Source organism: Amblyomma mixtum, chromosome 2 (genome assembly GCF_055824585.1).
Source record: "Amblyomma mixtum isolate Tamu chromosome 2, ASM5582458v1, whole genome shotgun sequence".
Classification (NCBI taxonomy): Eukaryota; Metazoa; Arthropoda; class Arachnida; order Ixodida; family Ixodidae; genus Amblyomma; species Amblyomma mixtum.
The window spans coordinates 318,775,616-318,800,322 of record NC_143013.1 but is presented as its reverse complement, the minus strand read 5'-3'; the positions used below and the strand labels follow the sequence as shown (position 1 = coordinate 318,800,322).

The 24,707-nt window shown below is 47.7% G+C and overlaps 1 protein-coding gene across 5 annotated transcripts in view; it reads left to right on the top strand.

Moving 5' to 3' along the window:
• SERCA (ATPase sarcoplasmic/endoplasmic reticulum Ca2+ transporting SERCA) overlaps nucleotides 1-24,707 on the top strand; it is a 141,913-nt gene that overhangs the window by 101,250 nt on the left and 15,956 nt on the right. For all 5 annotated transcript variants that reach the window (XM_089575229.1, XM_089575230.1, XM_089575231.1 and 2 more), the window contains exons 5-12: nucleotides 6,062-6,166; nucleotides 7,174-7,312; nucleotides 8,040-8,206; nucleotides 9,845-9,911; nucleotides 10,426-10,514; nucleotides 12,117-12,416; nucleotides 16,352-16,552; nucleotides 19,254-19,520. In XM_089575229.1, coding sequence (XP_089431355.1) covers nucleotides 6,062-6,166; nucleotides 7,174-7,312; nucleotides 8,040-8,206; nucleotides 9,845-9,911; nucleotides 10,426-10,514; nucleotides 12,117-12,416; nucleotides 16,352-16,552; nucleotides 19,254-19,520 — 1,335 coding nt within the window. The remainder of the gene's footprint in view (nucleotides 1-6,061; nucleotides 6,167-7,173; nucleotides 7,313-8,039; nucleotides 8,207-9,844; nucleotides 9,912-10,425; nucleotides 10,515-12,116; nucleotides 12,417-16,351; nucleotides 16,553-19,253; nucleotides 19,521-24,707) is intronic.

Sequence of the window (24,707 nt, the reverse complement as noted above, 5' to 3'; positions counted from 1 at the left end):
CGCCGTCAACGGCTAGGCTCGAAGAAACGGACGATGATGCACGCGCTCCACTGCGCAATGAACAACTGCTCCTAGAGCTGTGTCCTTTTTATTGCCTTGCTGCCTCGCAAGTTCTAAACCGTCGGCACCGGGTGGCGCCACAACACAAACATGAAAACGAAACTGTAACAGTCCTCCCCCATTAGTTTGTTCAAGAAGAGAAGAACATTATGGAGAGTAGCGCTGCACTGGCTTGCGGCTTCTCGTGCTTCTTCGCAACTGAGGCGTGCTGCACGCTGACTTGGGAGAGTTCATAGCAGTCTGCTCTGTACCACCAGTCACGTTCACAGTTGTCTCTTCTGTGCCACTAGTAGCACTCACGGTGAGGTCAGAGTCCACAGAAACAGTCAAGCTGGTGTCACACTCTGTTGATGGGTGGCTGGAAACGCCCTGTGTTCCAGTAGGTTCAGGCCTCCATAGTTCAGGGGTAGGCTCAACGATTTCTTCGACTTGAGGACGTAGGTGGTCGCCGTGCCTATGCCAGAGAGTACCGTCACTGAGACAGACTGTAGCTGCTGACTGACCTGTAGTGCTCGTGACACGTGCGGGTACCCACGGTGGTCCTCGGCGAAAGTTCTTTGCGAGTACGTTGTCTCCCACATTCGGCAATGGAGAAGAACGACACCCTTTATCGGCCTGTAGTTTCTGCTTCAACTGTCTCAGCAGCACTGAAGTGTGTAAATCTGGGCGAAGAACATCCAAAGGTGTCTTGAACATCCTTCCCATGAGCATTTCACACGGTGCTCTGCCTGTGACTTCATGTGGCGTGGTTCTGTAGTGAAATAAGAACCGCGAAATCTGGGTTTGGAAAGATCCAGATCCACTCTTCTTGATCTTGTTCTTGACAGTCTGTACGACGCGCTCTGCTGCACCATTCGAAGCTGGATGGTAGGGAGGCACAAGCATGCGACGTATTCCATTACGTGCCAAGAATTCCAAGTACTGTTCACTTGCAAAGGCAGGCCCATTGTCGGAAACTATGAGATCCGGCAGTCCATGCTGCGCAAATGTTGTTCGCAAAGCATTGATAACAGCATCCGCTGATGTTGACGTCACTGGAAAAACTTCAACCCACTTTGAATAGGCGTCAACAATGACCAGGAATGTATGACCCATGAATGGGCCCCCAAAGTCAACGTGAAGTCTTGACCAGGGCCTCTGTGGAAACGGCCATGGCGTGTGCTGAATGCGTTGCGGTGCACGTAGGTAAGCTTGGCAGGTTTCACAGCTCTTTACACTCTTAGTGATGTCTCCATCAATTCCCGGCCACCAGATGTGGCTTCTGGCAATTGTCTTGCTTTTCTCAATGCCAGGATGCCCTGCATGAAGTATCATTAGGATTTTGGCTTGCAAAGATTTTGGGATAACAACTCGGGAACCCCACAGCAAGCAACCTTCGTGGAGGCTGAGTTCGCTGCTCCTTGCTGTGAATGGATTTCCTTCTGGTCCTGCTGGAAGTTTTTCACCTCGCAGGACAGCAAGAGCTACGTGGCTCAGGAATGGATCCTTTTTTGTAGCTTGTGCCACAATGGCAGGTGACAACAGTCCTGGGTATGCTTGTTCAAGCATGAACATTTCAGCAGGTGCAGGTAGATCCACGTTGTTTGCAGGCAACGGCAACCTACTGAGAGCATCCGCATGACCTAAGTCCAGACCAGGCTTGTACACAAGCTTGTACTTGTATGCAGAAAGTTTCAATGCCCATCTGACTAGTCGTGGTGATGCTTGCACTGGAATGGGTTTGTCATCATTCAGTAATCCTAGTAGAGGCTTGTGATCCGTATAAGCAGTGAAATGATTGCCCCACAAGTACTGGTGGAACTTTTCCACACCAAATACAAAGGCTAATGCCTCTTTGTCGAGTTGGCTGTAGTTTTGCTCTGCACGAGACAAACATCTGGAGGCAAAAGCAATGGGCAGTTCTCGACCATCAGATTCTCTGTGTGCCAAAACTGCGCCGATCCCATACGGTGAGGCATCGCAGCTGAGACACAGTGGCTTCCCTGGGTCGAAATGTACTAGGACTGGGGCGGATGTTATTAACTGCTTCACTACATTGAATGCATTTTCTTGCTCTTTTCCCCACACCCATTTCTTCTCGTTCATGAGAAGTAAATGCAAAGGGCGGAGGCGTCCGGAAAGGTTTGGTAGAAAACGCCTGTAGAAGTTCACAAGTCCCAAAAAACTTTGAAGCTCCTTGACGCCCCGGGGTGCAGGTGCATGAAGGATGGCAGATACCTTGCTCAAACTTGGAGACAGGCCTTGTTTGCTTATGATGTGCCCGAGGTATTCAACTTGTCGGACGAAAAAATGACACTTGTCGAACTTCAACTTAAGTCCAACATCACGAAGTCTAGATAGGACAGCACTGAGGTTGCGAAGATGCTCCGAGTCATTCGAGCCAGTGACAAGGATGTCATCGAAATATACTGCAACATGTGGCAGCCCTCGGAAAAGGTTCTCCATCTCCCTTTGGAACAAGGCTGGTGCTGATGACACGCCAAAAGGAAGACGTGTATACTGGAATAATCCCATGTGTGTGGAGATTGTGACATACTTTCTAGATTCTTTGTCAAGAACTATTTGCTGGTAGGCGTCCCTCAAATCCAGCTTCGTGAACTTCTCACCTCCTGACAGCATGGCCCACAGGTCCTCAATTCTTGGAATTGGATACTTTTCCATCACAGCCACTGGATTAATGGTAATCTTGAAATCTCCGCAAATCCTGACACGTCCATCCTTCTTGGCCACTGGAACAATTGGTGCAGCCCAAGCTGAAGAAGTGACTGGCTCCAGGATGCCTTCCCTCTGTAGGCGCTGAAGCTCTTGTGACACCCCATCCTTCAGGGCAAAGGGCAGTGGCCGTGGCTTGAAAAACTTTGGTACAGCATCTTGTGGAACATGGATTGTGGCTTCTGGACCCTTGAAAGTTCCCAGGCTCTGTTCAAACACCTCAGGAAACGCTTGAAGAAGGTCCTCAACATTAGAAACAGCATGAACGTCTGCTTCCACGCGAGCAATCTCAATGCCCAGTGCTCGAATCCAGTTCCGGCCCAGAAGTGTAGGTGAACGTTCTCCAGTCAGGAATAAAGGTAGCACTGCTTTTCTGTCACGAAACTGCACTGTGACATCCGCTCTACCTTGAACTTGTGTGAGCTCACCCGAGTAGCTTCGCAGGAGTACATCAGACGGCATGACAGGTACTGACGGTAGCAGCTCCTGAAGACGATTTTTTTCCATGACAGAAACGCTCGCACCGGTGTCCAGCTCCATACAGAGCGGTTTACCGCAAACGCTGACTGTTACGGTGAAGGGTGGTGACGGCGCGACGGTGTCGACTGGCCACATGTCAAACACGTCAGCAGAAACGTCGTTGTCAACAGTGTTGACTGGATGAGTTCCACACGAAGTTTTGCGAGCCGGAGGCGCGGACGCATTTGCATTTGGCTTTGTGAATTTTCCCTTCCGTGACAAAGCGTGCTTTTTCTTCGAGTTGCACACTCGAGCAATGTGTCCCTGCTTCCTGCAGTAATTGCACGAACTACTGATGTGCTTGCACACGGACGCGAGGTGTTCATCCCCACAGCGGTAGCATGTGACACGCCCCTTTGATGCCGCGACTTGATAAGTGGAAAGCGCGCTTCGGCTTGAGCTCGCTATCTCGCCGGCATCTTTCTTCGCAGCTTCCATGGCAAGTGCAGTTTGTACAGCGTCTTCATACGTAAGGTCTGCTTTCTCGAGCAGCCTCGTCTGCACGGCTGTGTCGTTGATGCCGCACACGATGCGGTCCCTCAACATGTTGCTAAGCTCAGTTCCGAAGTTGCAATGTTCAGAGAGGCTTTTGAGCGACGCCACAAAGTTACTGACTGACTCGCCCTCCACGCGAACACGCGTGTTGAACCTGAAACGCTGCGCGACAGCAGATGGCTTGGGGCAGTAATGGTCACCAAGAACAGAAAGAATTTCTTGCAAGGTTTTGTCTTGCGGTTGGGCGGGCTTCACGAGATCCCGCAAGAGAGCATACGTTTTCTGTCCACAACAACTAAAGAAGACTGACTTCTGTTTTGCTTCTGCGATGTCATTCGCGATGAAAAAAGCTTTAAGGCGATCAACGTAGCAAGGCCACGCATCTCCCCCTCCTCCGTCGAACGCTTCGAGGTTGCCGAACATTGGCATGACGGAATTCTTGCGCGTTGAACTCGTCAGAACAACGAAGAACTCACGTGCGCAGAAGGGGCGTAGGAAAGACGAACTTGAACTTGAATTTTTCTCCTCGTCGCCACTTGTAACGAGTTGGTGGACCGAGCAATGCCGAGAGGCGGACCGGCTCGGCGGTCGCCGTCAACGGCTAGGCTCGAAGAAACGGACGATGATGCACGCGCTCCACTGCGCAATGAACAACTGCTCCTAGAGCTGTGTCCTTTTTATTGCCTTGCTGCCTCGCAAGTTCTAAACCGTCGGCACCGGGTGGCGCCACAACACAAACATGAAAACGAAACTGTAACATATCCAATACATGGCATTGAGTCTTACGGCTAGCTTCAGAGTGAAGCCTTATGTGAAGGCATAAAACTCCAACAAGCTTCGCTGTTTTACACACATTCTCGAATCTGTGGGATTTGCACTGGATGTTCATGTGTGCCCTTACGCACAGCTTGTCCACACTTGTGACAAATCAGCAAGGTAATGTTTTCAAGAAACAGGAAACTTTTGTTGCATTGCCATAAATGTGCACATTTTTCATTCACACAAGACGGTCATGAACCTTGTGAAGAATCAGAACAAATCTGTAATTGTTTTTTGACGAGTGCTTGCAGAATTTACTGTTATTTGTGAACAAATGGCTGCTTTTTCTTTGGAGTGCCTTTTGTTTTGCCTTGTTCTCCAGCCATCAGTGGTGTGAGTGTAGTACTACTCAGTTTGTTGCTTGTTGTGACTGCTGTAGTATTCTGACATTTGCTTTTAGGCTCTTTTTTTTTATTACTGTTATACTGTAGAAACCTGCATACAATGTGGACCCGAATATAATAACGAGGTGTTATTTGGGGATAGCAACAGCTGGAAAAAGTTTTCATCAATGTATAATGCGAATAAGGATATGCAGTCGGCTCAAAGATGTTCTGGAAGTTGGGGAAGCCGAGCGCCCTCTGGTTTTTTGTTTACGTCGGCGCAGCAGATACACGACACTTGTCGCGCAAGCTGCAGGTACAGAGGTGCCACGTTAACGCCCACTCGTGTCGTGTGTCGCGATCATGGTGCAGACCGGTTCCGGCATACGCTCTGGCACGCACGCCTCGGATGTGTCCGTAGTCAGAGCTTTAGTCACCGGGTGTGCTGTCTTCTGAGAGGCCCTTGTCAGGGATATCTTTCCACGGAAGCACGTCTTCAATACCGTCAAGCACGTTCCATATTCCGCATTTCTTGAAATAACAACCAGCGAGCTCCTCAGGAATGCTGGCCCATGTCCGGCGGCAGTAACCGCAGGCTCTCCCCACCTCATCCAGTTCATGCAACAGTGCTTGATGCAATGCCGATGCTTTCAGCAGCTACAATACTCTCCTTTTAAAAGCAGCCTAGTGCTGCTTTCGCAGTCCGCGTGCCATGTGAGGTGTGATTGTTCTGGACGTCGCGAGGCTAGGTCAGCATGGTGAAATGGCGCCGAAATCGAAACTGGCAGCCTACGCCACCATTAGTAGCGCCTCCTCTCGCCGGATGCATGATGGCGTTAGCACTTGATATTAACGAAACCGGTACTGCAGATTTTGGTCGAAAATTGTTTGAATCCATATGTAATATGAGGTGGAAATTTGACACGCTAAAATCTGGAGAAAAAAAAACTCGTAGTAAACATCGGTTTTTACGGTACTTGGTTAATATCTACCAAGAAGTTGTGGGGTTTACTGACTGATTACATGACCCTCCATCCTCACAGCTTGCCTGAAGCAATTCATTAAAAGGTTTTACTGAGCCTAGTGCATTTTTAGCATTGGTTACAACCAGCTTTTTGTTCATATGTTTGCAGGTTTTGGCGCTATTTGAAGAACATGAAGACTCCATCACAGCCTTTGTTGAACCTTTTGTCATCTTGCTCATTCTGATTGCCAATGCCGTCGTCGGTGTGTGGCAGGTGAGCATAACAGTAGTGTGGAACTGATTTATGGAAACGATTGGATCTTGGTAGATGTAACTGCGGTTTCACTTTATGTGAACTGTTTTTGTTTTGAATGCTGTGCACTGCCATATTTGATACTGGAGTGTTAATGCTTGCACCGGCACATCACAGCACTTAATGGTGCTGGTTTAAACAAGCTTATGCTAATCTTTTACTGTTGTTTGCAACATGGCTTCCGCAACTGTGAGCCTTCAGTCCTAGTGAGCAGTATTCTCAGTCAGTGTTTGTAATGTTTGTGAAGCACTGCATGTTTGACTAAAATTGTAAACATCAGCTTAAAGTTGCACTCAAGAGGAATATGGACTCATTTTTTGACTGCGGGAACTCGATCTACATGTTCCGAGCATCCTAGAAATTTCGAATTATTGTCCTGTGTGGCCGATTTCCCCAATTGAATACGGCTTAAACGTCCCGGCTCCCGCCTTTTTTGAACTTGCCACTGACGGTAGGAGTCAAACAACGCGTGGAGTGCCTTTCAGCCAGTCCCATGTCAGCTTGCCGCTCTGCCATCGGCGGAGGGAATCATAGCAATCGGCGAAAGCAAAGAGTCCACACGTATTTTTATTTCCGTGAGCCTGATTTGCAGCTATGTTGTCTCTGACGGGATCTGTTTATTCATGGAAGCATAAAGAACAAAATAAAAGTGAAGCCGCCACGCAACTGCCTGAAAGGCACTGTACATGTTAGTTGACTCCTCCTGCCTTCAGCGGTGAGTTGAAAAAAAAAAAGGCGGGAGCCGGGACGTTTAATCCGATTTAAATTAGGGAAATCGGCCACACAGAACAATAGTTGAAAGTTTCTAAGAATGCTCTGAACGTGTAGATCGAGTTCCCATGGTGAAAAGACGAGTTCAGATTCTTCTTTAGTGCACCTTTAATAGTGTGACAGTGCTCACGTCTCTGTCTGGATTTGCTTACCTTGTGCTTATCTGGAGAGGGGCTGTTGCTCTTTGTCGCCCACAGGAACGTAATGCGGAGAGCGCGATAGAAGCGCTCAAGGAATACGAGCCCGAGATGGGCAAAGTTATACGGGCCAACAAACAGGGTGTCCAAAAAATTCGTGCCAAGGAAATTGTCCCAGGTGACCTTGTGGAGGTGTCCGGTAAGTTGCCGCTTTTACTTTGCTTTTTTCCAGGGTGTCTAGCATCGTGGAAAACCTGGAATTGACGAGGAAATGCTGTATATGTGAAAAGAGGCACAGCGTAAAAAAATAGTGGCCAAGTCAGGAAAAGGACAGACAGATGATTAACTCAATGGTCTGCCATGAGTTTTGATGGCAGCATGAGCGCCCAGCATGTGGTCCATTCACATTGCCATGACATCTTTTTCACTTGTAGAGTGTACAAGGTGTGGCATCCTGACCGTTTTAGCTCGGCGCCCTGCTTGGTCCCATTCTGCTTTGAGGGAGGCTGGTGCTGGGGGCAAGGGTTTGTTCTCATGTTCGGAGCAATACTAACATGCTGGCAGCCACAGGTGGAAATTATTCTTTCAGCTATCATGTGTAGTGCTCGATGGGTTTATAGTGTTTACAAGTTCATAGTGTTTATAACTATTTAACTGTAACTGTTATAGTGTTATAAACTGTTTATAGTGTTTACAAGCAGTGCATGAAACCAAGATGCGCAGCCATTGACATGCTGACCAGTACAATTGTTGTTGGTGTTGGCAAAAAAAAAAAACCCTGATTGCATTGTGTGGGATGGGAGACATTTCCTTTTGAGGCAGAGGTACTCGGTTTGTGGCATAGTAGCAGCTATGTATCTAGTAGATTTCTTAGTTTGTGTAAGTGCAAGATGTCATTTCATTCCTTGGTCTTGCTCATGCCGCAGTTGGCGACAAGGTTCCAGCTGACATTCGGTTGATGAAGATCTACTCAACGACTCTGCGGGTGGACCAGTCCATCTTGACCGGAGAGTCGGTCTCAGTCATCAAGCACACGGACGCCATCCCGGACCCCCGCGCTGTCAACCAGGACAAGAAAAACATTCTCTTTTCGGTGGGTGTCTCCCTGTGGTGCCAGACAGCCTCTTAGTTGCCTAGTTGGCTCTCATTTAAACGACCATTTTCTCTCCTGATCGGCCATCGTGGTAGCACTGTTCCCAATCAAGGTCTTTAGCTGGTTCTGTGCACTTCCATTACTTCGGGGTGACTTAAGGGGGAACAAGGGTCTTAAAACTAACTTCTTTTTGAAGCGAAAAGCTTCACTACGCTAGTCAACACCACGCTTCGCGTGAGCCGGCGTATGTCGGAGCACGAGTAACGTCATTTGAAAGGAGGGGTATATAAGGCGCGCTTGCCCATAGAACAGGCGCACACTGCCACGCGCTATGCGTCATCGTTTTACGTTCTCCACAAGTGCGTAGCCGCCGCGGTGGCTCAGTGGCTATGGTGCTCGGCTGCTGACCCAAAAGACGCGGGTTCGATCCCGGCCGCGGCGGCTGGAATTTCTTTGGAGGAGAAATTCTTGAGGCCCGTGTACTGTGCGATGTCAGTGCACGTTAAAGAACCCCAGGTGGTCGAAATTTTCGGAGCCCTCCACTACGGCGTCTCTCATAGCCTTAGTCGCTTTGGGACGTTAAACCCCATAAAACCAAACCATAAAACCACAAGTGCGTGTTTATCGCGAATCACCGTAGGTTCTCGCTTCGAGATATCCAGGCTTAACCTTAGCTAAGCCCCAGCCAATTTTTTATTTATGGCTGGAATAAGTTTAAACTTTGCACACAAATGTGTTTTTCTGTCAGACAAGCAGGACAGTGCTTGTCTTAGATCAAAAGTTACCTTACAAAGTCTAGAGCTTATTTAGGTAATTTCCTACACAGCGTTAATGACTTGCCATTAATGAAAAAAAAAACTCTGCAGTAGCGAAAAAATAAGACTGCGTCAGAACCGACTAAAGTGCTTGGTGTAGTCTTTCGCCTTTGAGGAGCGCGCAGCGAAACGGATACTGTGATCGCCAGGGGGCGAACTACATTCGGTCAGTTTCATTTTTCACACTGCCCGCTCACGTTATAAAATGGGAAAAAAAAAAAAAAAAACTGAAACTAAGGAGTTGGTTTTATCGAAGCAAACTAGATGGTGCAACTTGTCCAGGAGCACAGGCTTAAATTTTTGGTGGCAGGTTCAAAACATCGGTCATATATGACCGATGGCCTATGGCACGGCAGGGAAAGAGTTAACCCATTGAATTTGTTATGAATGCAATACATGAATGTGCAGATAAAGTTGGCCACCATTACAGTCTAGTCTTTTCTGCTTCTGGCCGTGGGATATGCATTTTTATAAGGGTACATCTGCCCTGTTTATCGGTTATCCTTGTAGGTTGTTGAGATTGTTAGTCGAGTAATACTATTTGGTTATTAGTTTTACGCATTGAGTTACAGCTGATTCAGCTTTGAATATTGTGTTAAAGGGAATTTGATAATCCATGGATATGGATTGTTTGGATGTGCATTGGTGTTTAGCAGCGAAAGATGCTGGTTGAGAAAAGTGGATTTAAAATCTCAACATGTTTTTTTTCTGCCTAACAATTCAAGCTAATGATAAAGTAGCGCCTCTGTTGTTGGAACGCGGTATTTTCTTTTGGCCAGCTTAAATTTCACATTGCCGTCCATTGAAATGTCTTTCTTTGCAGGGTACCAACATTGCTTCAGGGAAGGCTGTCGGCATCGTCGTTGGCACTGGCCTCGAAACTGCCATTGGTGCGTACTTGACCTCTCACCCCCTCATGCCAGATTTTATGGACATGGGTTTACGGGCATGAAATGCTGAGTGCTTTTTTGTTGGAGAAAAGAGTGCAACTTTTAATGTGTGGTTTTGGATTCCAAAGATGCTTGTTTTCAGTGTGCTTTCGTGCGATAATTTTCTTGCTTATTAGTTCTAGCTAGCCTGAAAATGCAAGTGGAATTAGAATTAGAATTACAGTTAATTGCATGCCGATGGGAGGGTTCAGACCACTCTGTTGATTGTTGAAATGGAAGTTAGATTTTACATACCATTGCAAGTGGGCAAACCAGGCAGCATCGAATGCCTGCGATGCCAGTGTGTGCATGTTGTGACTGCATAAAAGCCCAGCAGGCTTACTGGTGAGCTCCACAGCATGTGGGATGCGGCTGGTAAGCCAGTCTCTGTTAGTGTGTTGTCCCCTGTAGCAGCCAACAGAGAGAGCAAGTTGCTTTTGCATTGACGTTAACCACATGTGTTGTGCTCTTGCAGGCAAGATCCGGACAGAGATGACGGAAACGGAAGAAGTGAAGACCCCACTGCAGCAGAAGCTGGACGAGTTTGGAGAGCAGCTCTCCAAGGTAACACAACCTTCTTGGAGTTCTGGTGGGCTTTATGCAGGCATCATTGTTTTTGTATTCTTAAACAGCCTGTTCTTGGTTTTTTTTCTCGTCACATACTTCGAAAACTCATACTGTTGTACGAACCCAAGTGAGGTCTGCTGGGAAAAAAGTTTGAACTGTGTATACAGTGGCCAACCAATTTTTCGGACTCCAATAATTGGACTTCATTGAAGAGCCGTCATGCACCCTGTAGGGACGTGTACGTATTCAAAACCAATGTTTCAAAGTCTGTGGATCCCGAAAGTTTGATTTTTCGGACTAAATTAGATGTCAGAATAACCATGGAGATTGTTTTCGGACCGGAATTTCATTTTTTTTCGCCTAATATAGACACAAGCGGGCATCGCTGTTACAGCCAATCGGTCCTCTGCAGCCGCGAAAGGCGTCGTCATGGATTTAAACGAGGGCACTTGGACGGAGTGGCTTGCATAGGTTTGCCTATCTGGTCTTCATCGTTTCCAGTAGAGATTAATGCATAATGGCATGCTTTTCTTTGCAATCAACGTTACCTACATAGACCACGTGATCGCTTTGAAAACAGCAAAGCTGCAATGTCTGCCGCTGTGCAGGGCAAATGTCACGGGGTAAATGGGGGTGTTGCTTTCAGAGGCACTCGCTTCCAATCACTTCTCCCTGTTGGTTACCTCTGTCTCTTTGCAAGCGTTGTCTCCCATGTGGAAGCTCTACCTTCTGCCTTGTCACACTGTCTGGAATCGTGACGCGAAGCAGTGCGGACATGATGGAGGCATGTCTGTGGCTCAGATACCGTCTGATATCATTTGCAAGCGGAACGGAGGGAGTAGTGAAATTCCAGAGATTTAAAGCTGTTTTTTTTGCGAGCGGGGATTTTTGAGACTGTTCGATTATATTTGGACCGTTCCTCAGGTCCTGCAGAGTGCGAAAAATCGGGAGGCAAGTGAGCAGAGACATACAATGCACAAGAAGATTTTATTTCTGCCACACTCTGAATTGATTTCCTGCAGTTATTCATTATCTTTCAAAAGATTCTTTTGCTAGCTCTCCCAGAGGTGGACATCTTTTTCACCATCCAGAATGATGGACATTGCACACTAGGTGAAAAATTGTTCAGAACTGCGCACACTAGGATGTCCAAGCTATAGGCCCTGAAACCTCCTCCTCCCTTCCCCCAAAGCCTGCCTATTACCTGTAGGTTTGAATGAGAACATCTTTGACAGAAGTCTATCTGGTTGGGTTTGAAATATAAAAGTAGAGGTTGGTTCGTGGACAAGCTATCGCCAATGGGCTCCTGCATGTCACAGCAAAATGAGTCATCATTAGCCTTGTCCCTTGCAATACATGTTGATTTTCGCTGCCACGGTGGCTCAATGAAAGTCTCGGGTTCGATCCTAGCTGCAGCAGTCGAATTTCTATGGAGGCAAAATTCTAGAGGCCCGTGTACTGTGCAATGTCAGTGCACGTTAAAGAGCCCCAGGTGGTCGAAGTTATCTGGAGCCCTTCACTACAGCGGCCCTCATAGCCTGAGTCGCTTTGGGACGTGAAACCACCCGTAAACCACAAACCGTTGTCCTTGCAATGCAGGTGATCTCTGTGATTTGTGTGGCGGTGTGGGCCATCAACATTGGCCACTTCAACGACCCGGCACATGGTGGTTCGTGGATCAAGGGAGCCGTCTACTACTTCAAGATTGCTGTGGCCCTGGCGGTGGCCGCCATCCCTGAGGGTCTGCCGGCTGTCATCACCACCTGTCTGGCCCTGGGCACTCGGCGCATGGCCAAGAAGAACGCCATCGTGCGCTCCCTGCCCTCCGTCGAGACCCTGGGCTGCACATCGGTCATCTGCTCCGACAAAACCGGCACCCTGACCACCAACCAAATGTCGGTGAGGGATGCATCTTCGAGGAAGGCCCGTGACTATGTTGGCATGCATGGAGTTGTCTGCTTCATGCAGGTGTCTCCATGTATATTTCTCTCCATGCAGATGTCTTCATGTACTAGCCCACATGGGTACCTTGTTACATGTATATTTCTTCACTCACTAAGTCATACCCTATCACTGTGCAGACCTTTTGGGATTTTGGCCTCTGCTTAGCTTCTTCATGTGGATGGAAATGAAGTGTGACTACAGTCGACGACCGATTTTTCGGACCCTCTAGGGACCGCGAAAACGACCGAAAAATCGGGCAGTCCGGAAAATCAAATTTCACCGAAAAAATCACGAACTTATTACCACTATGCTGGAGAAAGCGGCCAATTGTATTGCACACATTCTAAAGCTCCTCATGACTATATTTCGTCGCGCGAAATACCGTATAAACGCGTATAAGGGCCGCACTTTTTTTTTCCAGATTCGAGGGCCAATTTTCGGGGTGTGGCCCATGCTCGCGATATGCAAAAAAAATTTTTTTTTAAAGTAAAAACACACCAACCAGGGAATGAGCGACATTTATTCTACGTTCAATCGTCACTCGCGAAGTATTTAGACTCCTGAGCTGGTGCGCTCTGGTGCACGCTCATGCCAAAAGAAGCCGCGCAGCATGTCCGCTGTCAACGCGTAGCCGTTGTTCCGAAATTCCATCACATAGAGAAGCAGCTCTTCTTCCAGTTCAGGAAACTCGCACGGCTTGACTCGGAAAGCGCGCTTTTTGCAGCTTGTGTTTCTCTTTTGGTTGCACCATCATCGGACGCACTTCTCGGCCACGTCGAATTTCCCGCCCTTCGCACGCTTACCGACCGCGTTCGAGAGCTAACTCCCAGCCGTGTAGCTTAAGGTGCTTGCCCATCGCGCGAAAACTGTGAAGCTCGGCGGCAGCACGCGAAAGCCACTATCACGGCGAACGCGCTAACACGCATGCTGACACGCCATGAAAGGCTGGAGCTGGCGATACTGATGTCGATGTGAACAGCGGAAAATCGCGACCGAGAAAAATGTTGATGATAATGATCACGGCGCCATCCATAGACTGCACTTGGAAGCTCCGGTGCGCGCGCGTGGCCTCCGCGAACGGCGCAGCGCCGGAGCAGATCGCGGCCGCGATAAGATCCGGCGGCGCGCCCGAAGCGCGCTTCGATCGCGGAGTCCACGGCATGCGCGTAGCCTCCGCGATCAAGCGCTCCGCGATCGTATTCGCGTTCCGTGTTCGGGACTAAAGACTCGGCACAGATGAGTTCCGTGAACTCAGACTACGGTTCAAGTTCGTGCGGCGGAAGACATTCAAGGACAGTACGAATTCGAAAACACGCGAGCGCAATGTGGCAGAATTTCAGCGTCGCAAGAGGCTCCCTTTAAGCTTGAATTTCGTTTTGTTTGATCAAGTTTTCGATATCTCCTGCAGTCTGAATTAATGAGGTTCCACTGTACACATTATATGGCGGCTTGGGTACTGGCGGCGAGTGCGAACGAGGTCCGAAAAATCGAGTGGTCAGTTGCGGTGCGTCCGAAATTTCAAGTGCTCTTACACATTGGCTCTATGGGCCATTTCGCGGTGCCGCGAAAAAGTCCGAATAATCAAGCATGTCCGAAAAATCAGGCGTCCGAATTTTCGGTCGTCGACTGTAGTGGTGTCATACCACAGTGACAAAGATTTGGCTGACGGAAGAACTGAGCTTGTATGTTGCTTTTGAAATCTGGGGCTGGCATGACATTATAGGTAGTGAGCCTCACCTGGCTTGTCCTTGTAAGAAAACCTGGCTGTGTTCTGTGTAGTGTTTCTGTATTTCTGTGGCCACGGTTTTTGGGGACAAGCATCTAGTACATTGAGTTTGTAAGCTCTGCAGGATGCCAGTGCAGTGTCAGCTTTGGGATTTTTCTTAGTGCATCTTTGCTGGCCTATGTCAGACAGATTCCCGGCCAAGCAGATTTATTTCCTGAAACCTGCAGGGCATCATTGTTGTTATTTGCCTAAAAATTGGCTTGCCTCATGCTTTCATGGGCTCGGCAGTCTGAGCTGTACAGTCAGACCTGGCTATAATTAAGGGGGGGCATGGGTCTTAGAGCATTTTTTTTTTATTTACAGACCAAATGCAATGAAACTGCACAGACTTATTGTTTTTTCTGCTGAGTTCAAATATACAATTTGTTTATTTCTAGGCCAATTAGTTCCTGAGATATTAATATATATCATGCCATTGTCTGCTCAAACATTAGAAAAAAAAATGGGCCACCAGAAATTTAATTTTAATATGTGGGTAGGTACTACAATGTGTGAGGAATGCAACGCTGGAAGCAGTTTTCAGTTTTTTGTCCGTGTGGACAAATGGGCTTAATAGTTAGTTTCATGTCTGTCATGTGTTTTCTGGCACTGTATGTCTGGTTAACTCACTTAAAAACTAACCATAAGCCCATTTGTTCATGGAATACTTATGGAATAATTCGACGTACCAGAACCCGCTTATAACGAACGTCAGTACCAAATTCGTTATACACGAGGTTATGAACAGTGGAGCGAAAACGTGCTGACAAAAGAAAAACCATGCCACTCACCTTGAATAATCTACTCCAGAAGTAATATATTGGCGAGAAATGTACACCTGTTTGCAGTAGGAAGTGATTTTGGACTGAAAGCTGCATTTAGCTCCTTCAAGAGAAACACTTTTTCAACATGCAACATCATTTTAAGGAATTCTAGTCCGCTTCCCTTGCATTCCCAAGCAGTGCTGTCGGAGCACATATAAGCAAGGATTTCGTGAAACCTTGAGCGAGAGCTATCATCTTCCAGCAGCGGCTTCTCAGTCTCCTCACTGGTGCCGGGCTTGCTATCACAGCTCGTTGTTCTCAAAGGCAACTTCTGTTGGCGCAGCATTTGGAACATCAGCTAGTTCTTCCCACGGAGTGGCAACACTGTTGTCATCTTGCACTGTGTGCACCGCACTTGCAGCTTCTGTGCCAGATTGTGTCTTGAGCCACGTGTCTTCAGCTCGTCGTTAACCCACAGTTTCACTAAAAGCCACCGAACCACACGCTTCGGGTAGATTAGCTAGAACACGAGGATGATGCCTTCATCAAGTGGCTGTAAAACCCCTGCCGTGTTCGGTGACAGGAAGCTTTTTCCACCGCCGCTTGAGTCTGGCCATGGCTGAACAGTTATTCAGGAGGAGGAAATTCTTGCTCCCGCTCATTGCAAGCTCCTTGGCAGGACTTGCTGCTAGTTGGTCGTCATCTTGCAGGATGAAGCACCCGAAAGCAAGTGTGCAGCAATGCAGACACAGCCAGAGTCGAGAGCGCAGAACAGCAGCTTGACTCACTAACGCAAACCATACATGGAGGTTGACGTGATGACATCTTGTAGCGTTCATAGGTCAACAGGCTGCCTTCTCCCGAAGCCAGCGCGATAAGTCCAGAGCTGCCCGCACATACTTGATCACGTGGTGTGCGGCTGCCAAATAGGAGTGTTACAAAGCAAGGCTGGCTGACTGCACGAATTTTGAAGGGCTGCCCCCTACGTTTCACGGCTTTCACGAGCGCGGTCGGGTAGCGTTGTTGCCCGGAGACTTACCTGTAGCCAGCACAGCAGCGCGTTGGTGGGTGTTTGTTGACCGGTTGTAGGCATTTGGTGACCAATCACGGGTGCTCGGGGTTTGATATGTCCAATGTGTATGTAAAAAATGCTAAAAGTACTTCTGAGCGTTCATTATTAAAAAACCTGCAGCTGGGTTCGATCCCAGCTGGTGTGGCCACATTTCAATGTGCTGTGCAATTTCGGCGCACATTAATGAACCTTAGGGGTTCAATAATATATGTCGGAGTCTTAAACTACAGCATTCCTCATGGCCAATGTGTGCTTTGGGGCGTTCCACCCCATAATTTGCCCATCCCAGGTGAGCCGCTTCTTTATCCTGGACAAGGCTGACCCCGGCGACATCTCCTTCCATGAGTTTGAGGTGACTGGCTCGACCTATGAGCCCATTGGTGAAGTCTTCAAGAATGGTGCCAAGGCAAACTGCGCCAACTTTGAGGCCTTGCACGAGCTGACCACCATCTGCTGCATGTGCAATGACTCCAGCATTGACTTCAATGAGGTGAGTGGTGGCTGCTCCTTTCTCCTCTGTGACCCACTTCTCGCGCACTCTGTTGTGTCCCCAGCACAATGCCCCCCCCCCCCCCCTCCCCCTGGCAAGGAATTTTCTGGGGTAAAAGATCTTGCTCTTTTTTTGATGAAGGAAATTCAAGACATGTTGCGTAAATAGAACCGGCCATTCCAAGTCCTGTCCTTGAATCTACAGCAGAGAAATTTGCATACTGGAAATGAAGCAGGTTTTAGCATTGACTTTCATTCTGTATATTTTTAAGGGGGGACGAGGGTCTTAAAACTCACCTTTTTCTAGAATCTCGTGAAATTTTGCACACAGATGTGTTTTTCTCTTCTGATTCCAAAAATGTAGTCATAATTGAGCTGGTGGTCTTAGATCAAAAGTTATCTTGAATTATAGAGTGTAAGTAGGTAATTTCTTACGCAGCTTTAATGAACTTTCTCATTGCATTTTGTTGCTCTTAATTGCATGAATTGATAGCCAGCAAATTCCCATACCCGATGACATTCTTACTTTTTTTTGTTTAGGCCACGTATAAATAGCAATTTACAATTAACTTAATGAGTTGCAGTGTCAAATACTGAGACCTTTTACTCTTGACACAGTGTATCAGGATGACATGCCTTTAGAGAAAAATGAAGAATGTCATCAGGTATGGCAACTCTCTGGCTATCAATTCATGTAAATAAGAGCAACGAAATGCAATGAGAAAGTTCACTAAAGCTGCGTAAGAAATGACCTATTACATTCTAGACTTTTCAAGATTTAAGACCACCTGCTCAATTATAATTACATATTTGGAATCACAAGAGAAAAACACATCTGTGTGCAAAATTTCATGAGATTCTAGCCATAAATAAACAAGTTAGTTTTAAGACCCTCGTCTTCCCTTAACTCTTAAAATGCACGATTTGGAGCATACTCAAAGAAAAATTTTTTTTTTCAAGAACTAATACACCCAGCACATATTGCAATGCATGAAATTGTAGCTTATTAGTTACACTTTTGAATGAAACAAACAGCAGAGTTGTGTGTGCAAAAGTAAATGAAGATTTATTTGTGAAATTTGCTAAAAACACAAAAAAAGAATATAGCAAAAACAAAAATTACCGGCTGCACTAAGCCCAAACTTGATTAGAGGAAAACTGGAATATACAAACTGTTGCACATGTTTACAGCTGTCATTATTCACAGTTTCAGCTATGAGAAAAATTTACTGCACTTTCCATGGCTTGTCAAGTCAGGGGTCATGACTGTGGTGCCACTGTGAAGAGCAATCGGGTGAAGATGTGAAGCAGAGGTAGACTGACAAGTGCTTCATATAAGGTTTTATCTTTGTTCCTCCCTTGTTCTCTGATAGCCGAGCTTGCAGTTTCTTCTTTTTTTCATTTTTTTCGGTTGGTGTTGAACGGATTCTATGGGAGGATTGGGGGCGTGGACTTCTTTTCCCTCATCATACCCGAAGATTTCTTGAATGAGCTGCTCCCTGAAAGCCAGCTGATGAAATTTGGCATTTTGGGAAAGCTCTAAAACATCAGGATCGATGAAATAAGTTTTATCGATGTGATTCAAAAGCCAGGACTTTCCAAGTGTTGTTAATAGAAGCTGCCGCCACTGAATCATCCGGGTCCGTTACAAAAAAACAACAAACAAACGAAAAAAGCGAAAAACCAATTTTGAGAAATTATTTTTTTTATGGCAGAAGGCCAGAACAGATTATTCTGGTATTTCAGTAGAGATACAGTCGTGGCAGGTCAACAATTCCAATGTATATGATGATTCCAATGAACATCAGAATCTCCAACAGATTCCTGTCTTCCCATGAGCCGTTACGCCGAATTTGCTGAAAATCTTCATCCATGCATACTTATTAGTGTTTCCGCACACGGTCTTCATCATTTCCGCTGTGAAGAGCATCAAAAAAAAGTCGAGAAGTCGAGCGAATCTCCCGAGCGCCGCACCGCAGCGATGTGCTGATATGGACACCTAGCTGTCGTCTTGGTTGAAAAACGCGACGCGACCTTGAGCATTTGGCAAACTGTCTTCGCCATACGTTGTCAAGACCTTGAAGCACAAAAATAAACCACTGTCATCAATTACAAACCGTATGCACCGCAGAAAACACACAGCGAATGAAAACAACTTACATGCAAGTATGCGCTGACGTACCAGGCTCCCGAGGCGAAGTCTAGCTGTCGAAACCGAAATCCGACGTTTGTACATTGTTGCCCGACTAATAACTACTGCTTTCGTTGCAAAAAACGAAACCGAAACCGGCCGACGTGCTCGGTGTCAGCTTCCGCTTTCGAGGAGCGCACGGCGACGCGGACGCCATTTTCTCCGGCTGATGCTGCTGCGGCCGCTCAAAGTTTTATTTTTCACTGCGCCCCCTCATGTCAGAACACTGAAACCAAGACTGCAATCGAAAGAGCAGTTGTTGAGCTCGCTAACTAGATGGCGCAGCACGTCCACAACGCTCCGAAATGAGCTTTTTTGCACGGGCGATTTGAATCGGTCATATGCGAACGATGGCCTATGGCGCGGTAGCGAAAGGGTTAAATGGCTGTCTGCTACAGGTGTCACACTGAACATCAAATGAACAGTGTAGCAGTTGATGTACATGAAACAGGCGTGTTCCCAACTGCGCTGTGCAAGCATCTGTGTTCACACCTAACCGTTTTCTGTGCAGTACAAGCAAGCCTTTGAGAAGGTGGGTGAGGCCACTGAGACTGCGCTGATTGTGCTGGCGGAGAAGATGAACCCCTTTGGATTTGACAAGAGCGGCAAGTCGAGGCGCGATGCGGCCCTCACGGTCAACCACGGTGTGCAGGCCATGTGGAAGAAAGAGTTCACCCTCGAGTTCTCTCGGGACCGCAAATCCATGAGCTCCTACTGCGTTCCCACACGGGCGGCTGCCAACACCAAGCTCGGCACAGGACCCAAAATGTTTGTCAAGGTGGGTGATTCTGTGTTTCCCATGTCATCTGTAGGATTGGGGGAGCAAGAACACAGGTCCTCCTGCCTGCAGGGGCTATCTTTCTCGTGTCATATAAATGCCAGTTGAACAAACTTCGGGAAATTCTTAAAAGGAAACTGAGGACGTACCGTATAAACGCATGTAAGGGTCTCACTTTTTTTTTTCTGGTTCTAGATTCAAAATTTTTTAGTGAAAACACACCAATCAGAACATGAGCGGCATTTATTGTACAGTCATTCGTCACTTGTGGAATCTTCCAACTCTGAGATGATGCTGTGCTCTGGTGCATGCTCATCTCACAAGAAGTCATGCAGCATGTCCGCTGTCAATGCGTAGCCGTTGTTCCGCACTTCCATCACATAGCAGAGCAGCTGTTCTTCCAGTTCAGGAAACTTGTATGGCTTGCTTCGGAAAGTGTGCTTTTTGCAGCTAGTGTTCTTCAATATATCCTTTTGCTTGCACCATTGTTGGGCGCACTTCTCGGCCATGTCGAATTTTCTGAATTTCCTGCAGTCGCGGTCCTCAGCTTCTCGGAGAGCTTCACCGGCGAGCTCGCCTCACTGACTATAGTTTAAATATGAAATGCAGAGTGAGTGTTATGCAAAAACATGAAGCTCACCCAGAAATGCAGGGGCCGGACACATGTAAAGCTATGTAAAAAAAAAGCTCCCAGTGTTGCGGCTTGAAAAAAAGAAAATGAATACAACTGTACCCTGCATGCATAGCCATCGAGGGCAGAACGAGCAAGCAATCTGGAGTGCAGCTATACTACTGCCACAGCAAGCATATTACCGTAAAAACTCACGTATGATACGGACCCGCATGTACTACGAGTTGTAATTTGGCGATAGCAAAAACGGAAAAAAGTTTTCATCCGCGTATAATTTGAGTAAGGCAGACAGCTCGAACGGAAGTCTCTGAAGCTGAACGTACTCCAATTATTTGTGTACGCTGGCGCACCGGATACGACGCGTGTAGCGGAGGCGCCAAATATCGGGCAGATACACATCAGGCGCTGCGCTCGCGCCTAATAGTGTCCTGCGCTGCAAGCATGCGCAGACATAGTCAGGTGTACTGCCTTCCGAAAAGCCCTTGTCAGAGATATCTTTCCACAAAAACACGTCTTCGGTACCGTCGAGTGCGTTTGATATCCCGCATTTCTTGAAATTAAAACCAGTGAGCTCCTCGGGAACGCTAGCCCAGGCATCCGCCATCCAGCTGCACAGCGTGGCTAGAGAGAGGACGGTGTCCTGCGGCAGTAACTGAAGGCTCTCCCTGCCTCATTCAGGCCATGTACCAGCGCTTGATGTGGTGCCGATGTTTTCGGCAGCTACGATTACTTTCCTGTTAAAAGCAGCCGAGCACTGCTTCCGCAGTCCTGATATCATGGGAGGTGTGATCGTCCTGGGCATTGCGAGGTCAGGTCAGCGTAGTAACGTGGTGTTGAAATCGACACTTCCGACCTACACCACCACTATAGTGCCTCCTTTTGCTCGAAGCGTGGTGACAACTGTGCTCGATGAAAACTAAACCGGAACTGCAGATTTTGGCCGAGAATTGTTTGGATCTGCATATAATGCGAGATGGAAATTTGACATGCTAAAATCCAGAAAAAAAACCTTGTACCGTATTTACTCGCATAATAGGCGCACTTTTTTTCTAGAAAATCCGGCTCAAAGTTCGGGGTGCGCCTATTACGCGGGGTAAAATTTCCGGAAATTTTTCGACTCTCAAAATTGAACACACCGCGTAAACGCACTCGTGTAAGGGCCGCACCCCGTTTTCCCGAAGAAAATATTTAAAAAAAAGATCCGTGTAAGGGCCGCACCGAAACTTTACACGATCCACGCGGGAATAGCCTTCGGAATGCACGCGCCGAGGCCTCTGCGATCGGCTCCGGCTGCGCGCAACGGGCGCTTGATCGTGGAGGCCACACACGCGCACAGGAACTTCCAGACGCCACCCAAGAGGGCGCCCAAGGTAGAGCTTATCATCATCGTTTTCCTCCGCCGCGAGCTTTCGCTATCCATATCGCCATCAACATCTCCAGCTCGTTTTTTTTTTTTTTTTTGTTGCTGTCAAGTGCCGGGATCTGCGGTAGCGCGATAGTTCATCGTGGTTTATGGCTTTGCCGTGGAGCGTTGCTGTTTTAGCTCGACAGCCAAGCACCTTAACAGCTACATGGCTGGGAGTTTGCTCTCGAACACGGCTAGCGTGCGGCAGTTGCGACTGCGGCGTCCCTAAATTTTCGTACGCGACTCTAAGCGCCGAGGTTTTCGCGGGCCTAAGTTGGGAACGTTTCCGGCTGGAGATGAAGCTTTCCAAACAGACGTTTAAAGTGAGCATCCCTGAAAACTGTGTGCGGCTGTTCTACGCGATGTCGTTGTACGTGCTGTGGGTCCGCAGCAGCACTAGTGAGGACTAGTAGTCAGTGCAGCAAAAACTTTGTTAAAATAAAGGTGTCGGCTTGCAGTCGTGTAAATACAGTATTGATCACAGTGCCAAGTTCGGGGTGCGCCTTTTATGCGCGTAAATAAAAAAAATGATTTTTTGCGCACATACTAGGGGTGCGCCTATTATGCGAGTGCGCCTATTATGCGAGTAAATACGGTATTATGCGGGTTTCTGTGGTACCTAGAATTTTGCAGTCATTTATGCGCTTCGACACCTTAATGCGAGTGGCGTATTTTGTCAAACAACAATGCTGCGATTATAATGCCGCCCGAACGTTACTGCCAGTTCACATTCCTTTTTTTGCACCGATATCGACTCAACCACGTCAATTACGCTCGATTATTTTGGTTGCAGTTTGTATCCTGCAGTAATTCTATGAAGTCAGGTTTAATTAACCAAGAAAAGACTCATTCTAATCTACTTACCTCAGCTCACTTCCTGTTCTTAGCCGCCTCTTGTCATATTGATGGTTTAGCAGGCGTCACATACAGGAACAACGTCCGCACCGCATCAGGGCCGTTTCACATGCTGCGACTAGAACGAAAATAGTCGGCCTAGTCGGTGACGCCGCAGTGCGATTTTCGCACAGTGCTTTCACATGCAACGCGTACCCAGCGAATTCGGTCGGAGGGGACACGCAAGGTTGCTCGATGTTCGCATAGGCAACCCACGATTAAACGCGACAGAAACGCTGCACGGAATGTGTTGACGATGTTATTACCAGCGTGTTTTTAGATGCAAGGCAATATTTCGTATGTTTTGATTACAATAAACAGTTTTGCTTACGCCGCGGGAACAGCTCCCACGTGACCTCACGCCGAGACGGTGTGTGACGTCACGTCACGTGCGAGTTGTTGCCGCGGCCGGTCTCGACGCGCGTGCGCTCTCGCTCGCGCGCCTGGAAAGCGGTCGTGGCCGCGGCAGCTGCTCCCACGTGACGTCACGTCACGTGCCGTCTCGGCGCTGCCCATTGGTCAGTCGCAGAGCGAACACACCGACGCTGCGACTGGATTCCAACCGGACGGAACTTGGTCGCAGGCCGTCTGCGGCTAGACCGACGTCCCTCCCCAGTCGCAGACCGACCGAATTCGCAGCGTCGCAGGCGAGAATCGCATGCATGTGAAACGGGCCTCAGACTTCGACCACGGCCTGCTGCGCGCTAGGCCAAGCTCCTTCGTCAGAAGCATCCTGTCTTGCTAGCAATCCCGCGTGAACTGTTCCAAGCGCACACAAGTTTGTGAATTTGAGGATCGTTTCAGGTGCCGGGTAGCATGAATCCAATTGTTGCGTTCCCCTTTTTTGTCTTGGGAAATTTGCGGTAAATGACTGTCTCGCTTTTGGTTGAGTGATTCGTGCATCCCGCAACACAGAATCAGCTACAACCCATTGCTCCAAAGACCTCAGTGCACTAAGCACAAGCTAAAACTACAATTTGAAGCCATGGTGCTGTTCACAAGCAGGCCACTGTCCCTCAGCCCCGTGCCAGGCAGTGGCAAACGTGAGCACAAAGTGTAAGCGAACCCCCATCTATTTTTTGGAATTGTGCACACTTCCGCCTTCTCGGTAGCAAGCCATGCCGAGTAGGGCCACTGCATCGTCACCATCGTCTGCTCCACTCTACTTGCTGACCTGTGATGTCATTGAGCACAGGGTTGGCCGCAGAAAACTCCTGTTGCAGCGCGAGTCATGAGTGCGACGGGCTATCTTTAAGGGGGGACACCCCTCTTAGAACTATTTTCTTTATTTATGGACAGATTTGCACCAAATTTTCACTGTTTGTACATTTTCATGTGCTGATTCTAAAACTGCAAACGGTTTGCTCCTGCAGCAGTAAGTTTTATATTTATCATGGAAAGTATCTCTTTTGTTTGGAGGAAACTTGGTTAATTAACATAAGGCTGTGTGGAGAAGATTACTATTTATAAATGATCTAGAGTCACCAAGGAGTGCAATAAGGCATAAAAGAGCATTCTAGGATGACTTGGACGAAAGTTACAGCCAGTCAAACATGACAGAGAAAAAGCTCATTTTGATGACTGAGACGAAAGATTTATTTTCAAAATTTTCCCAAGGAAGCAGTGGTTTAAACTTAGCCTTATTGCACAACCTGTGCATTTATCTTTCTAGTACAAAAAGAATTATACTAATAGCTGATATAGAACTGGAGATATCGCTCCTCCAAAATTCTGAATGTGCCAAAATTGCAGTTTTGAGAAATCGGAGAAAAACGTTTTTGGCATATTTTTGTGGCACCAAGGGTAACTAGAAATCACTGAAGTGAGTTCTGGCTCGTTTCTGATGTGGAAGAACCATTTCCCGTTGACGTAATTGCGCTTGCAACAAGGAAATTGCCGGCGAACAGATGGCATAGGCTGGAGGCTGGAACCCGAGATGAGTGCCTTTGCACTGCGACCTCCCCCAAGTTGCGGCGCGCGATTCTACCGGCGCTGTGATCGCAGTCAGCCCCTAACGAACGATACGCGCTATTTGCTCATCTTGCCCCTAAAAACATCGAAGCAAGTTTATTTCGTCAAGGTTTCCGATTCCACGCTTTACGGACACCGTTTCGCGGCTGGCGCCGCCGCGCCACCAGCTTTACCGGAAAGCTCAATCTGTCGCGCCGTTGCTGGCTGTCACCGGAAGCTGCTTCGGTATCGCTTCTTCATCTGCATAGTCACGATTACGCTGTCTGCACGCGGCAGGAATCGCCCT